The sequence below is a fragment of the Engraulis encrasicolus genome, chromosome 19 (assembly GCF_034702125.1).
Source record: "Engraulis encrasicolus isolate BLACKSEA-1 chromosome 19, IST_EnEncr_1.0, whole genome shotgun sequence".
Classification (NCBI taxonomy): domain Eukaryota; kingdom Metazoa; phylum Chordata; class Actinopteri; order Clupeiformes; family Engraulidae; genus Engraulis; species Engraulis encrasicolus.
Genome location: NC_085875.1, coordinates 21624096 through 21641842, shown reverse-complemented (window position 1 = coordinate 21641842; position 17747 = coordinate 21624096). Strand labels below are relative to the sequence as shown.

At 41.8% G+C, this 17747-nt stretch overlaps 2 protein-coding genes across 2 annotated transcripts; one reads left to right on the top strand and one right to left on the bottom strand.

Annotated features, from left to right (window-relative positions):
• Window positions 1–367: 367 nt before the first annotated feature.
• Window positions 368–7351, bottom strand: LOC134435056 (procathepsin L-like). Its single transcript, XM_063183804.1, has 9 exons — window positions 7248–7351; window positions 6514–6614; window positions 5594–5736; window positions 4869–5075; window positions 4127–4318; window positions 3057–3222; window positions 2406–2511; window positions 1180–1281; window positions 368–744 (listed from the first exon to the last, which is right to left on the bottom strand). Exons 1-8 carry the CDS (start codon window positions 7325–7327, stop codon window positions 1182–1184), a joined length of 1095 nt encoding a protein of 364 aa, XP_063039874.1. The 5' UTR covers window positions 7328–7351; the 3' UTR covers window positions 368–744; window positions 1180–1181.
• Window positions 7352–10658: 3307 nt separating this feature from the next.
• On the top strand, window positions 10659–16688 carry LOC134435298 (NACHT, LRR and PYD domains-containing protein 1 homolog; the record flags this gene model as incomplete). The annotated part of the gene is made up of 6 exons (XM_063184181.1): window positions 10659–10803; window positions 13891–14103; window positions 14248–14382; window positions 14528–14575; window positions 14980–15173; window positions 15456–16688. Coding segments are annotated over exons 2-6 (1626 nt in total), but the record flags the coding sequence as incomplete, so codon positions are not given.
• Between the last annotated feature and the right edge of the window lie 1059 nt (window positions 16689–17747).

Sequence of the window (17747 nt, the reverse complement as noted above, 5' to 3'; positions counted from 1 at the left end):
TGGATATCTAAATTGGGCAACACTTTATTTTAGGGATACATCTATTAGCACTAATACATACAATGTGCCTGTATAAGTAACTTGTAAGGCATGTACAAAGCAAAATCAAACATTTGTTAGGCATGTATTCGCAAATGTCTTGTTCATTCACAATAAGGAATTTATTACCAATTTAACCTTAGAAAGGACCTAGTAGGCCTTAGCGTTTGCTTAGTACATTTACAAGTTACTTATGTAGGCATTAACATTGTACATATTAGTGCTTATAGATGTATCCCTAAAATAAAGTGTTACCCTAAAGGGGTTCTTAGGTGTGATAGCATTTCGACATTTGTTTGAGCACATATAAAAAAGACAGAGTCTTAAATGGTGGTATAGTTTTATTAATGCTAATTTCAGATTCACTTTGTGTCATCAACCAATAAAGTGTGAGTAATACCCTATGAGTCACTGCATGAACACTGAACTTGCCAGCATGATTCAGAAAACCCACTTCCAACCCAAAAAACCCCATCGAAAACATAGCATGCTTATTTGACATGCTTCATACATACATAAAACTCTATGTTGAAAATAACACTTATAATACTTATCCTAACAAAAACACATGCAACTCCAACCATCTGCAATAGGTATATCTGTAATTGATGATTATAGGATGAAGGCCTCTGCTCGTACATGCATATGCCATAGTCCTGTATCTCAGGCTTTTGGTTTCATGTCCACTCATGTCTCTGCTGAAATCTGTGTTGGGAAACAAAAGTAAAAACACAGGGTGTGGGTTAGTCAAAATCTTCGGAATTTCCTCTTTCTTTTGTGCTTGTGCTTCAATTTCACTTCTTATACCGTATGTCTCCCCACACATGATTTACGTCGATAATTTTTTTTGTCTCCAATTCGGTAAAGCTGCCTTTTGGCCAGTTTTCCCCACGTTTCCTCATTATCTAACATACTGCTTTGTGATTTGAGAATACTCTGGCGACTCAATCGAAGGTAAACAACTCTCAGACTGTACGTCTGATGCCTTCGAGGATGAGGCATTTAGTGGAGTTACCCACATCTATCTGTAATTCTTTGAAATAATGAGTGTGACCCACAGAATAAAATGCTGGAATCAAAGCCAACCTATGTGTGGTGATTTACCCCATTTTTGTGAGATGTGAATAGTGATCAACCTACCATCAGACCTGAGGGTAGAAGCAGTAGGTGGCGATGCCACACTGGTTGTGCCTATTCCTGGCCATCTTCACGTAGCCTCCCTCCCCCCAAGAGGTGCTCCAACTTTGGACAAACATATTACACAAAGTGTAATGGATACCACTTTCACAGACAACAGGTTACTTGATACATAACACTGTATTTAGCAGATGCCAAAACAAGACAATTCATATTATGTATAGTCTTCTCCAGTTGCAAAATCTGCAAGTGTTAGCAACTATAATATCAGATAGAGTAGAGAGAGAGAGGTTCCATTGGCCCATTGTTTCCGGGTTCTATTACTGGGGGGGAAATCCCCCTTTAGGCAGACCTAGGCAGACCTGAGGACTGTTCTATTCAATGCTAGGAGCATTATGACACGCCCCTTTAGGCAGACCGGAACCTGGTCACATTAGGTGCCCATAGAAACCTATTATGTTGGCATATCTCTATACTTAAAGAATCTCTGATATTATCTTGTTCTAGAACTAAAACTAAAACAACTATTAGGCCTACAACATTGTTATTGACATTTTGGTTATAACCAATGAATGAGCAGGGATAAATATCATTAACATGCATAAGCAGAGGCATCATCTAAGCTTTGTCATTTGCAGAGTCCCCTGGGAGGCCACGAGGGGGTGCTATATGAGGAGGGGGGCAATCGCTATTCTGACATAGCGCTATTCCGACATGCCGCTATTCCGACACTTTTTAGTGGTTAGGGTTAGGGTTAGGGTTAAGGTTAGGGATGTCTGAATAGCGGCATGTAGGAATAGCTGCGGACGGTGGAAAATGTGTCGGTATTCCGACAATAGACATTAACGTCGGAATAGCGACATGTCGGAATAGCGCCACGTAACCCTATATGAGAGCAGTGGCAGGTTGGCAGGAAAAGCATAGCAAAACTAAATAAATATTTCAGTAAATGAAATAACTAAAAACACCAAAATAAACCGCAATAAAACTGCATTATGATAATTTATTGCATCTCAGAACATTACTACTGTTACGCCATTGTTTTCAAATGTCCCACTGGGGCTCTGACAAACAGACATAGGCTATGGTTGTGAAATGGGATACACAGAAAAATATATATATATATATTGTGGCACAACCCATGTAAAGGGGCTCCTGGCTGGAATATACTGGTGTATGGGGGGCCTAGACATAGTAAAGTAGCTTGGGAACCCTCTGGCCTACTGTACCTGTTCTTCACCAGCCAGTAGTCCAGGCCGTCCTGGCTTCCATAGCCCACCACTAGCACAGCGTGGTTCAGCTCACTGCTACTGCAGGAATCGTCCTGATAGACACCTGTGAGAGACAATAGGTTAAGGAGTGAGACACAAGCCCATTTGTCAATCCACTATCAATTATGGCTTATCACACTGATTCTGCAGTAATGTAATAGTTTCTGTGTGCATGTTGTGTGTGTGGGCAGCAGGGTGGCTGTGGAACAAGAGGGAAAAGTTAGAAAAAGGGAGAGAGAGACAGAGAGACAAAGTGTGTAATGGTTGATTTTAGGGGTGTAAATAATAATCGAAATGTATCGATGCATCGATCCTACGGCTGGCGAATCGCATCGTATCGTGAGGAATTCTTAAGTATGAAAAAGAATCGAATCGCTGGCCCCTGTCCAATGCCCTAGCTCCATAACATAAAATAAGTGGAAAAGTAATTGGAAAAAATCGAATTGAATCGTATCGTATCGTGGGGAATCATTAAGTATTGAAAATAATCAAATGCCAGCTTTAAGAAATCGATACTGTATCGTATTGTCCTTGAGGCTGTGATTTACACCCCTAATTGATTTTATCCCGGGCCCGACCAAAGTTGTCGGTGGCGCTGACCACACTCACCGGACTCGTAATTGTAGAAGTTGGGTTCGGCGTCTATGGCAACGGAGACGGGGCCCTTGAGCGCCACAGCTTCCTGCAGCGCCCCCTCGTCTCCCTCCGGAGTGACGTTGGTGTAGCTTTTACAGGTGGCACCCACCTCAGAACGCTGGAACCTGCACGTGTCATCCTGAGAGGAAGCAGTCGTGTGTGGGTGTGTGTGTGTGTGTGTGTGTGTGTGTGTGTGTGTGTGTGTGTGTGTGTGTGTGTGTGTGTGTGTGTGTGTGTGTGTGTGTGTGTGTGTGTGTGTGTGTGTGTGTGTGTGTGTGTGTGTGTGTTTGCAGGAATGTGTGTGTGTGTGTGTGTGTGTGTGTGTGTGTGTGTGTGTGTGTGTGTGTGTGTGTGAGTGTGTGTGAGTGTGTGTGTGTGTGTGTGTGTGTGTGTGTGTGTGTGTGTGTGTGTGTGTGTGTGTGTTTGCAGGAGTGTGTGTGTGTGTGTGTGTGTGTTTGCAGGAGTGTGTGTGTGCCTGGCAGGAGTGTGTGTGTGTGTGTGAGAGAGAGAGAGAGAGAGAGAGAGAGAGAGAGAGAGAGAGAGAGAGAGAGAGAGAAAGAGAGGCGAGGGAGACAGACAGTTACTTTTTTGTTTTTGTATGTGTTTGAGTAATCCTTACCAAAAGGTGTCATCAACCTCTTGCTTGAACCAGCATGACATCCTAAACCAGAATGTCATGACAAAGAAGTGCACTTTCATTTCATTCTCGCTACGTTTTCACTCACAATTACCAAAAACAGCAATAGCAACAAAATAGCAGTGCGATTATATTCAGGGTTGGTCTGGGACAAAAAATGGCCCAGGCACTTTTCTGTGTCCCCCTCTAAATTAATGGATGGTACTGTATCTAAGATAATTCAAGAATCCCAACAGGACCCTGAGGACAGTTGGACCACCAGGAAATGTCCTGTATGCCAGATTACCAGTCCAGCCCTGATCCTGTAGCAAACCATACGGTCTTACTCTACTTTACTCTCTTTCTGATTTGTGGTAGCGATGCTTTCCCTTCTGCTGTCTTTTGAATGAATTTCCCTGCAGCATACCTCTGCCTCGTAAGGGTAGGAGTCCTCCGTGTCCACTCCCCCGGCCTTGATGACGTAGTCGTAGGCCTTGTCTATGTAGCCCCCCTGGCAGCCCTCGTTGCCAAAGCTCCTGGAGCAGTCCACCAGCTGCTGCTCGCTCAGGGACGGCAGCTTCCCGTACGTGATGCAGGTGTGGGCCTCCAGTGCACCTGTCTGAGGAGGAAGACGTCAATCACAACAGCTGGGAAATCAGGGCTATTATTCTAAGTCAGGGCTATTCAATTGGTGGCCCAGATGCAGTCCACATGTGGCCCAGATGAAATTCTAGTTGAATAGCCCTGTTCTAGGTCAAAGCTAAAAGTGAAAGTGTGAGAGTGAAAGCCCAACTGGGAAACTCCAACTCCCATTGTCATTGTGACACAGCACTCCACAGCACACAAGTGAACACTGCACACTTCGAAATTACATTTATGCCTCACCCGTGCAAGGGGCCAGCCCCCAATGGCGCCCCAAGGGAGCAGTGCTGCGGAACGGTACAATGCCCAGGGTACCTCAGTCATGGAGGAGGATGGGTGAGAGCACTGGTTAATTACTCACCCCACCAACCTGCCGGGTCGGGAGTCGAACCGGCAACCTGTGGGCTACAAGTCAGACGCCCTAACCGCTTACCCATGACTGCCTTTCACTGAAAACGTACAATGGAATGGGGACCCCAAGGCGTTTTTTTAAGTTCAATTATCCAACACCTCAGCTTGATACGTACTGTGCTGAAGGACCAGCAGGATCCACAGTTTTTGGTCTGGTCCTTTACAGGAGTCACACAGCCTTTCTTCCTCCAGTCCACAGACTTGGGCAGCTCAGGGATTGCGCCCCCTGTGTTTCTGGAGTGCACTGCACCTTGCAGCGTCTTGGTCTGGTTGGAGACGATTGGGTTTCTCAGCAGCATAGTGTGGAGCAATTCCTCCTGGCTCTGTAAGAGACAGGAAACGTTGACTGAATAATCTACTGTGCAGAAATGAGGAACTTGAAAAATCAGAACTTGGTGTGGCAAAGATCCCAGAGACAAGACGTTCTGAGACGTTGGGTAAACACGAGTGCATGTCAAATTCCTCTCTTTACATGTTTTTTTTTGTTTATAAACAGTGTTGTGAGAAGGGGCAAGCCACTGGCAGGCAGCCAACCACGTGAGCAATTTTTTTGACTGACAGTCGTTACCAACAATCAGAGGTTGAGTTGTACGCAGCTAGAGTCGTGCAGCCAGGAGAAAACAAAAATTGTGAACCCATGTATATGCTGATCCTGATTGTATGTAGGCTACACGGACATGAACAATGGAAGGAAGATTCTGTAAACAAAGGACAGACAGGTTGCCCAGACTAACTTGAACAAGAACAAGTGCAGCATCATAATAAGACGATAAAGACTGCTATCAGTGCTAGGTCCTTCTTACAAGTTCTCTGATATAAAACATTTCCAAGTCATACCTACCATGTCTGAGAGGTGGTTCATGCCCATGCGGTAGGTGGTGATGCCCTGATCAGCCAGGATGTTGTGGGCCAGGACCCTGCGACGGCTGGAGAGCCAGATGTCTTTACGATGAGCTTCCTCTTCAACTGTATGATACTTCTTACCTGTGGGGCAAAATAAAACAACACCAAAGCATGTCACCCAAAAGGTCAATAAAATGACTGTGGTGCTATCCAACATGACAAACCAAAGAGAGGAAATGGAAGATGGATGATCCTGTTGGGAAGTGAGAGAAATATATTTGGAAACTGATTTTATTCTGATTTCATTGATTGATTGATAAATTGATTGAGTGATTGATTGAATGATTGATTGGTTGATTGATTGATTGACTGACTGATTGGTGGATTGGTGCATTCATAGATTGTTAATTGTGCATCATGCATCATAATGTTCTATTGCTTCTATTGAATATCAGAGAAATTCAGCTGAGTGAAGATGGTCCCTATGCCAAGGTACATTGTGGTGGTTTGAGAACAGCTCCGGGTGGCATGCAAGGGCATGCATACTGCTGACACAAATGGATGATTTAACCACTGCCTTGTGGTTCAACCTCGCACGAGATTGTGGTATAAGGAGACGTCTTGTCATGACAGACTCTGGCATTTCTGCCATCTTCAGTGTGTGTGTGCCCATATAACTTATAGTTGTTACTTCTAGCCTACCACTTTACTCTGTTATTTTTTACTATTCACAATATTAATACATTTTAATACATTTTTGTTAATGCGTGAAACACATTGAAATTACTTATCAATCTATCAAAGTAATCAAGTAAATGTGATCATTGTATTTGTAATTGTTATTACATACACTGTGCCTATGCTTTCATCTAATAACATGTAGGCTATATCACAAAAGGTTTGAAAGAGTCTCCTCACCAAACTTGAGTTTCCAAGCGTGGAACTCCAGGTCCTCCAGAGAGATGCTGGCACAGCTCACCACTGCCAGACAGGCAGCTGCTATGATATACCACTTCATGCTGTAAGATAAATCAAGACCAGTGTGCGCAAATCACAGATAAGTAAAAGTAAAAGTTAAAACAGTTTCCTTCCAACACTGGTAACTACACTGAGTAACCAGACAGACAGATGATGCATGTGTACCTGCCTACAACCAGCTAACTGTGCTCTGGTTGGATAACATTTGTCGGTGGGTACTTTTTTGGTTTCATGTCAGTACAGTCTGCCTCATTGGATAGTGGAATAACTGGTTTAGCGGCTATGTAATATCATACGCAAATGTTGCACTTACACCATGAATTTGCTTCTTGCTTTCAGTTTTGACACCTCTGCAAATCACAGATGTTATTTAGCTAATGAGCTGACTGCTGTGTTATGCCAGTCTGAGTGCTTGGACAGTATGCTCATGCCCTCCAGACTAATAGACACAGCTCAGAACTCCCCGACAGGCAGCTACCATCATCAGTGTTACTGCTGACAGTTAAGGCTTAAATGAGAAAATCACTGGTTAAAACTCCCTGTTATTACTGTCATCTGATTATGAAAATGAATGTGAGTGAAAACGCGCATTCGTGCGTGTGTATGTGTGTTTCTAAACCAGTCAATTACATAAGTATCTATTTAAAAAATTGATTAAAAAATCAACCCTTTACCTGTCGCAGAATGGTGTCCTCCTTGGGCGATTATGAGGAATGGTTTGGTAGATAAAAGTTGCACAGTCATTTACTTTCATGTAAATGGGGATCTATTAACTTCTCCAAATGACATGCCTCCACGTGACCACAACTTTCAGTTCCAACTGGAGCCGGTTCCAACAGTGACGTCCTCTTTTCCATCATTGATTACTGCATTACAGTGCTTCATGAGAGTATTATAATGATTAGTATAGGTGACTTTTATACAATAAACAGCACTTGAATTGAGGGGATGGAGACCTTACTTAAAAATCTATGGATGGGTCAGCACTTTTTATATATTGTTTGAAAAGAGTGTTATTGTTCCACACACAATATTGTTGCCTTTGGGCAATGTAATGACAATACAATACTTTACTTAAACTTAAACCAGCATCATCCTGAACAGGGATGCACTAGGACCAAAAAAGGCTCTACCATTTTTTTCCGCGGCCCCCTCTAAATGGTGGGCCACTTTCCAAAGACAAAAAAAACCCCAAATGCATGAGCCCTGTGGACTGGCGGCGGCCCACCGAGGAATGCCCTGTATGCCACATTACCAGTCCAGGCCTGATCCTGATAGGAACTGGCTGACCAAGACTGCTAGCATTTCTTGCATTCAGTAGTTTGTCTCTGGCAAAAGATCACTGGTTTGATTATTAACACAAACTTACATGGGATTGCTTCACTTACTTAGTTCATCTGCAATATGTGGTGAATCTAAATAGCCAGTGCAAATACAGTACATCAGTGACATAGGCCTACAGACATGTCACATATATAATCTTTATTATTCAATTGTCAATCCTATACAGTAGGTAGGGTGAACATTGGTAAAGTGGGACAACTGGTAAAGTGGGACAGTTAACATTTATCATCAATATCTTCATATTGCTTTACTGTAGCCAATTAAATCTTTTGGATATATTTTCTCTAGCATGTAATGTTTAAAATATAATATTAAGTGTGGTTGTGATGTCTTCCTGGGGGGCGTGATAACATGTCATTCAAAGGCTGAACCAAAAAAACAACGATTTTGAAAATGACATAGCAATCTGAGGTCAATAATGTTAAGGGCCTAGCACTTTAAATATTGATGTTAGGCCTCAACAACTGTTTTCATATGAAAGGTGACTTCATTAAGTATCATCTAGTTAAAAAATAATTATTTTTTTAAATAAAATATTTTAATTAGGGACACATTTTCCACTGTCCCACTTTACCAATGGCTATTGGTAAAGTGGGACAGGGCACATTTTTTATGGTGAAACAGCAAATAGTGTATTATATTTCAATAAAATGTTGCTTATAATTGCTTATTATAAGAACATTACCAATAAAATCTTGTATTAGTCTCTTTTTCAGTAGTAATATGCATGCTGTATCAGGTTTATGGGTGCGTTGCATGTAAACAGGTTTATGCAACAAATTCTTCATATAAAGGTAGCAAAATGTATGTAAACAAACAGTTTTTACATAAATGTACATATAACAAACTTAAATATCCATGTCAATTGTGTAATAAATAAAATAAAATGTAAAAAGCAGCGATGTCCCACTCTACCAGTGGTCAGGAAGTTCATTCTGAACTTGGCCAGAACTGTTTAAAGCTAAATAATTTCTTCTGTGATGAAAATATTTTCAAAATTTCTGCTTAATTTTGTTAAAGACACCCTAGATTTTGAAAATAACATAAAAGTTTGACATGTGATGTAATGGCATTTGCCTACAATGGCAGAAAACCTGAAATTTCTAAAATCGTCCCACTTTACCAATGTTCACCCTACCACATGCTTTCTTGCTTACACGAAGAAAGACTGGAGGGGGATTAAAAACTGACCAGCGAGGACGAACGAAGCACTTGGCAAGAATTCTAAAGGAGGTAGGCTACATGTCTCCCGTAGAGATGAATGGGAAATGGCACTACTTCCTTGTCCGGCCCCGGGTAGTTGCTTCACTTTGAAATAGAATGTTAGGGGATCCAAATTATATAGCCAAGGCCTACAGCTTCATGCTGTAAAATAAATCAAGATCCATCGTACGCAAATCACCAGAGATGTCAAAAGTGAAAGTAGAAGAAAAGTAGAAGTACAAAATTAAAACGGTTTAAAACGCACTTTTTTCACTTTTACACATATGCTAGGCCTAAATAGAAAACATGATTTATATAGGCCTATGAATACACAAAATTTCATTGGGTGCAGTGAAGGCGGAAAATACGTCAACGTTTTGATTTTGACCCAACTTTTGACCGGTGGTTTGTTTTTGATGTGATAACTCGGTACCTGAACATAACTAGGCCTACTTAGGCTATACGTAGCCTATCCGTATCGCCATTGTTAGTATTACTAGTAGGCCTATTATTATCAATAATTGTATTTGTATTAGTATTAGTAGCCTATTAGTATTAGTATTGGTATTAGTATTAGTATACTAATATCATTATGCCTTTGCGTCGCGTTGCTGGCTTTTGCGCCAATACTAATCTAAGGATGGAGTTAGCTTAAGGGGAAATCCGGGTTTGTGTTCATAGTAGCAGGCCTACGGCCCTTGTAGGACTCTTGAAGTGGCCCTTTGAATGATAAAGGTTCCTCACCACTATTTTACATGATGACCATTGTCCTCCGGAATTGTTAAGTGTTTGCATGATGTTTTCAAAACCAAATGAATTTTGAGTTAATTTAGAAGTAGGCCTATAGGCCTATCTCCAAATTAAGTCATGCATCTGTGGTCGCATAGTGTGTTATGGAGTGGCGAAAATTAGATTTGATTGAAAATGATTGAAAATAGGCCTACAGTATTAGTAAAAGTGCAATTTAACACAATCTGAGGATAGGCCTATAGGGGTTAGACACAGAATACAACCAGCAACGCGACGCAAAGGCATAATGATATTAGACACAGAATACAACATTTAACATTTTAGGCTTGCAAATCCACACTCGTGTTAGGTCACTCATGTTCTATCAACACAGCAGTTCATAGGCCTACACAGTAAAAACTCAGAACATTTGCGCAAACCTCCCCTTTGTAAGGTGTTCGTGTCATTTTGATCCGGACAGGCTATAGAAAGAAAAGAAAAAAGGGGGGAATCATAGCACCCTCATGCTCCCTTCAACCTTGTGCATTTCTGTGTGTAGTCCTATTTGTTTTTAAGAGTGATACATCAGAGAGAAAAAAAACACTGTGGTAGGCCCTGCTTGCATTATATTACAGTGTAATAACTGCAGACGTGCGTTTGTGTGCGCGCGTGACGTGTAGGCCTATATGTTTCTGACTGAACACTTGATGTAACGTGAGATGGGTTGAACCAAATACATGGGCTGAACTCAAAGAACTTTATTTACATTCTTTGTTGAACTGACAGATGAAGACTTCCTTGAACTTGAACCTATGTCGTCGTCACACTTCCTGATATGAAAACTGAAACTCCGAAGGACAAAAAATGCGATGATAAATGCAAAAAACAAACCAATTTCACGTATCCACACATAGGCCTACAACACGGACAGGAACAGTCATGATGGAATGAAAGGTAAGCTTCTCAGTTTTTTGCAATTTGACGAGTCGCGTCAATTGGACTTTTTCAAGCACGGTGCTCTCCCCCGTGTGCGCTATAAACTACTGCCGTGCAAAACAAGACAGTAACTCAGATTCTAGATAGAATTTTTTTAGGATGGAAATTAAATGCACACAACCTAGTTAGGCCTATAGGCTACTGTGTTCTTGGCTGGTATTAGCCACAGAATGGAGTTACTACAGGAGTTACTGCGTTCTTGGCTAATATGTGGCTAATAATATTGGCTGGGCCTACTGTCTACTCCCAAACCAATCCCATTGGAAAGTGCAGTAGCCTGAAACTCAGCGACTTACTGCGTTTTTGTTTTGTATGACGTAACCTTTACCCAAACACCGCAGTCTTTGTAATTTTGACACTTTCAATATGATTTTTCTCTAAAAACGGGACGATGTTGGACAACAGTCTTTTGACACACGACAAATTAGGTAGTTTAAAGCCCATTTCCGATCTAAACTCAATTTCGGCCATTTTAGTGCATTCTTGTTTTGTACGGCAGTAGGCCCTATAGCTTAGCCACAACAACTATAGCCTAGGCCTACTGTTATGGTAGCCTAGGCCTAGCCCATCCTAAATGGATAGATTAGATCAGTGGTTCCCAACCTATGGGTCGGGACCCCCCTTATGGGTCGCCAAAGATCCACAGGGGGTCGCGGAGCCCTCTTGATTTTAAGGGGTTTCGTTTTAAATATATATAGCCCATGTTGAATAAAAGACAAAGCATTTAACTAATATTAAATGCATAGACGCAACAAATTGTAAGTGCTGCATTAAACATTTATTCTATATTTGACCAAAGACGAATTGAGGAATAAAATAACTAAAATAAGTTTTCGCAGGAAACGGAGGGCATCTTGTGACTCCGTCTCGCGTGGTTGGGTCACCAAAGCTTACAATAGCAAAAACATGGGTCCCTTAAGAAAAAGGTTGGGAACCACTGGATTAGATTGTGATTTAAAATCTAATGACTGGTTTTCAGATTGCTGCCCTAAACCCTGTTTTTTTTTTTTTTTCGGGGACAAAGGGTCAGTTGTCCCAGGGACAGAGAGGGCCCAAAATTGGGTCCTACTTAGTCTACATTAGATGGGGGGCCCTTTCAAGTGGCTTTGTCCCAGGCCCCGCAAAAGCTGTCAGCGACCCTGATTATTATTATTATTATTATTATTATTATTATTATTATGAGTGATTCTCTAATTCGCCTACACTTTTAAGTCCGTGGATTTTATTTGGCAATTCCACTAACTATTAACTGCATCCAATGATGTTTTGGACATTAGAAAACATTTATCTTTCATATAATACAGAAAGTGTAGACATAGCATTATTTCCCTCAGCAAGAATGAATATTAATACTGGTTTTGGGCGTTTTCATGCCGTCCTGTTTTCCAAATGTCAGATTCAGTCTTCATATTAGCATGTAAAGAAACTTGTTTTGCCCAAGACGATTGCAAATGTTGATTCACAGTAATCATCACAATATGACAAAACTGTCAGAAAGACCACTGTCCTTTCCATTATACATGAAATTTGCCATTTTGTGTTTGTCCACGAAAACTGTGTTAACGGTGTCACGGTCTGAAACCTCCTCCATAAATCAGTAATGGTTTGGTCTTAGGCCATACGAATAACATCACGTGATGTCATAACCTCTTTGGCAGAATACGGGAAGACTTTTTGGTAAATATTGAGCTCCATCCTTCCATAATTTAATCCATTCTTTTTCATGTTCTCATAGCGGGAAAATTGCCTGTCAACGGTGTTATCAACATATTCATAAGAATCTGAATTAGAAATCACATGTAGAAAAACACAGATAAAGCATACAGATACATGAATTGATTAAGGTGTTGTGGTTGAACTTCTGAGGTCCTCAGTTAGCACAACACCATAAAAATGGCTGAAATGTCAACGGTGTTACCGTCAATGGTGTTACAATTAAGTATGACAGTCAGGGTTGCCAGATGAGGCTGATGATTTCCAGCCCAAAAAGTGATCAAAATCCGCCCTAAAAACCCGCCCAATTCTATTGATTTATATGGCAGTGGGAAGGTTTTTCTGATAGATGCCATTTTTACCCGCACCCGGCCATCCTAAGCAGCCCAATTGGGCGGGAACCAGCCCAATCTGGCAACACTGATGACAGTTGAAGAGGAGTATGTTTTTGCCAATTTATATCCATATTGACAGACAAACAAACTAAATAATTTGTGTTCTAGGGAGATGGGTTTGTCTGCTCTGTTTTTTCTCCTAAAAAAGTGCCGACTTGTTCCCCTGCACTGTTGACCGTAACACCGTTGAGTAACACCGTTGACTGTTTTGAAAGTGTTTTTGCGCTATTGATCCCTTATGTGTTGGAAAAATCCTATGAACATACACTAGGGATTATCTCTGGAGAAGGAAGTCTTGTGTAAGGAGGGTGACTATATTCAAATCAGACGTTACAGGGATTTATGATGAAAAATGTGTCAGTCTGTATCACAGTGACTCATAAAATCCTACTTATGAAGCTCAACAATCACATTTTCTATATCAGTTGCACAGATTAAAGACAACATTACTGCTAAGGGACATAAGCACTTTCAAACATATATTGTTTCAACTATGTAGTATTTTTATATATGTTTGAAATGACATAGTATTTGTCCATAACACTGTTGACAAAATAATTAAGCAAATGTTCGCTTTCATTGGAGTATTTATCAAATGATTTAAGATTAAGCTTGGCAATTTGTTTGTTTGGAAACTTAAATATATACACTATGTAAACATCTAGGTCATTTAGTTGAAAAAAAATACTGATAATTGACATTTTGCTTTTGGCAAAAGCGTAGGGGAATCGTAGAATCACTCTATTATTATTATTATAGACACGGGTCACTGCCCCACACTGTCATTTTGGAGGAGCTGCAGAGAGACAGAGCTATGACAGTCACCTTCTCTGCCGAGTAGGCTATGCTGGCGGCAGTCTCTGGGGTTACATTCACAACTTTCTGACCAACAACACCCGGGATATTGACATGCTCACACTAATTCCATTCTCTGCAGAACTCACCATAGACATGTAGTCTATGGAAGTCACACCGTCTTCCTCATTGAACAAAAGGACCCATGCACCTCCACCCTGGACTTTGGGCCTGGGCCCTCCTCCCTCCACCCAACTTATAGGCCAGGCCTACTGGCACCACCACCCCGCACACACAGGATACACTCTGGCCTACAGATACTGAGGATGCTGCCTAGACATGGCCAGTGAAGATGGTAAGGCCGCCGCTCCTAACACTCCAGATATAGCAATTTACCTCATTATTCGTCTCTCCATTCTTTATGCTAAAAATTAATGTCCATTTGCATTACACAAGGCGGCTCTAAATTCTCCACAATGTTTTATCATACATTTTAAAGGACTCAACACCGAGGGTGGCCTCTCTTGTCCACAAGGGGTCAGTATCACAGGTTCCCAGGGAGGTCAGGTGTGCGCTCCAGTGCTGTTGCACACCACTGTCCAAGGAAACGTCAACATATCCTTGAGCTCCTCAGGTGAGAGTGTGCAAGAAGACCCTAACATATTATTGCCCTCTCAACACATCAGTCTAGCTGAATGGTACTCCTCAATAGCACTGTGTTGGGTCTGAAGATGTGTGTGAGTGGGTTAACTTACCCTGATTTCCCCCCTTACAATTAGGTGGCGGGGCATGTGCATCATCTGCTACGGCTTCTAAAGATGACATTGGTAAGTAAGTTGCCTCTTACTGCAGGTGGGCCCGTCGACGGGCCTATTGGATACTATTCACTATTTCCTGAAAACACTCAAGTACAACATGGCTATGACGATGCAGCGAGTCTTAAGTAACAGATTAAGACTAGGCCATTACAATTTTGGTGACAATAAAGTTATAATAGAGGCTCTGTGGTAAGGGTTTAAAATACCTAGAGATACCTATGATATGGAGAACATGATGTCCCCGTGCACTGTCAGTGCCTCTTGTTAAACAGAGCAGCTGAAATGGAGTGGTGGGAGAAGTCATGCCAAGAAAAGTCAAGCAATGCACGAAGGTCATACATTGTTGCAATTATCATCATAATTCCTCTTCAAAATGTAATGCATTATCCATCGTTTTCTTTTTTTCCGTGAAGATGTCAAATCTGTTATGTTGGACTACAAGGAGTCCATCCTCTCCAGGTATGAAACTGTGGAGGAGTACAACTCCCTCCCATGCGAGGACGTACGGTTGGCCGATCGCTACACACAACTGCTGATGGTGCAGAAGCACCGGCCCCGGGAGAAGAGGGTGGAGGAGATCTGCACCAGAGGAGATGCCTTCCATCAGGTCCTTGTAAAAAAGAAAAAAGCCCTCTTCAATCAGGATTTCTCTGCACCCACATTTTAAAAATGTATTATTTCAGTGACGTTTCAGGTGAAAAGCAAGTAATAGTAATAATAATAATAATAATAATAATAATAATAATAATAATTTTAAAAAGCAGAAGAAAAATCCTGGTTGAAGCCGACCTTTTTTTTTTTCTTTTTTATCTGGTTATTTGGTTGTCCTGCTACCAGGTCAGACATTTGGATGTGCAGGCTTTAACCTACTCCTTTTTTCTTCCATCAGGTCCTTCTCACCAGAGATGCAAAAGATTATGAGAGCATTCGCATGGAGAATTTTTTCAGCCCCACCGACAAGGGGGAGGCCCCAAGGGCCGTGCTCCTTCAGGGGCATTCGGGGATGGGCAAGTCATTCACAGCCCAGAAGATAATGCAAGACTGGGCGTCAGGAAGGCTCTATGCCAACTCCTTCGAGGTTGTGTTCCACCTGAAGTGCAAGGAGCTTAACCTGTCCAGGGGGGAGCAGAGCTTGATGGATCTGCTCCAGTTGGAGTCTGTTTTTGTACCAGCTATGCATGAAGTGCTCAACAAGTACCCACAGAAAGTCCTTTTTCTGGTTGACGGCTTTGATGAACTCAGGTTACCCTTGGACATCAGCTCATCTTTACCCACTGATGCGTTCACCAAGGCTCCGGTGGCTGCTGTCCTGAGTGCCCTGCTACAAGGCAAGATCCTGTCCAGATCTTCCCTCCTTGTCACCTGCAGGTCCACTGTCTCAGACAAGCTAAGCAAACTCCTCAAACGACCCCAGCGCTTCACAGAGATCCTGGGTTTCTCTGAAGAGGGAGTGGAGGAGTACTTTTACAAGTTCTTTAATGATCAGAAGTTGTCCTCACAGGCATTTGACACCGTAAGGTCGAACGAACACCTCTTTGCAGCTTGCTTCGTCCCCATCATTTCTTGGATTGTCTGCACCGTTTTTAGAGAGCGTTTTGGCTATGAGATGGAACTGACCACTACCACATCTGTATTTGTGCACTTCGTGTCAATTCTGCTGGAGCACCACTGTCATGGTTTTAGTCAGCCAGTGCCCTCTCTGCTGAGGAGCCTAGGTCAGCTAGCAGAGAAAGGAATCTTGGAACAAAATGTCCTCTTTGAAGAGAGAGAGGTAATAGACATGGTTCCAGATCCAGTCAGTGTTCCCTTCCTGTGCAAATTTTTGGTTAAGAAAAATGTTGCAAAGAAAACAATGTTCAGTTTCATGCATCTCAGTTTTCAGGAGTTTTTCACAGCCCTGCTCTATGCCACTGCAGAGGAAGAGGAGGGACAGAGTAAGGTGGAGAACCTTCTCCAGAGAGAAGCGAGAGGGGATCACCACCTCCTTCCTGTCATTTATTTTCTCTTTGGTCTGTCGAACAAAGAGTTGGGAAGCACACTCACAGAGAGCGTACATCTGTCAATCTCTGCTACCCTACAAACTCAGCTTGAAAAATGGATTGATCAACTCAACAGAAAAACGTTTGAAGATCATAATAAATATAATGTATTTCGTATTAACTTGAGTGGAAATGGAGAACGAGGTATAGACATTTTTACCTGTCTGTTTGAGCATCATGAGGACCAACTGACAAGGAAAACCATGGGGATATGGTCAAATTTTCGACCAGATTGTTATGCTACGCTCAGTAAAACAGATTGTTTGGTTGTGCTGTACTGCTTCCAGTATTGTGAAAACATCAGATCTATGCGCCTGATTAATTGTTGCCTCACAGCAGAGAAGATGAAAATTCTCAAACCAGTTTTATGCAGATGTGAAAAGCTGGAGTAAGTGTTTGGTCCTTTGTATGAAAACTGTCACACTCATTTAACATACAGTAGGCCTACATTTCTGACCTATGGGACTTTTTGAATAGGTAGGAACACTGCTATCGGTTTTGCTGGTTTTCACTCGTGTTGTATCACTATTCAGTTATTTCAGATGTTTCTCTTGAAATAATTGGATGCCTATATATATGTCCCACAGTTGAGTCTATTCAATACTTTCAGGTGTAGGCCTACATTGTGAGGGGAAATCAATTACAATAGATATATGCAATTAATTACTGATAGCTTTGTACAGCAAATTAGAACTGTCAATTTCAATTTCCACTCAACTGACATTGGATCATCATACAATTGTTATAAAGTGTTGTAACTAAGCTTACCTATTTTTTTTAATTGTTTGAGAAGATTACAGGTAGATGACCTCTCCAACAATGATGTTGCCGATCTTATCACTTGCCTAGGGGAGGAAAAGTACCTCAGGCAGCTGCGGTTAGTGAATGTCTTTTATAGTAACCTAGCCCCCTCGCCAAGGCTAGTGACGTGTGTGTGTGTGTGTGTGTGTGTGTGTGTGTGTGTGTGTGTGTGTGTGTGTGTGTGTGTGTGCGCGCACGTGCGGGTTTGTGTATGTGTGAGAGAGTGAGAGATTGTTTGGGTGTTTTTGGTTCCCTATGTTGGCTCCCCTTGCTACTTTGCTTTCTGAATGCTAGTCTATTTAATTTGTTTTGTATTTGCGTTTATTTTCATGAATTGTGCA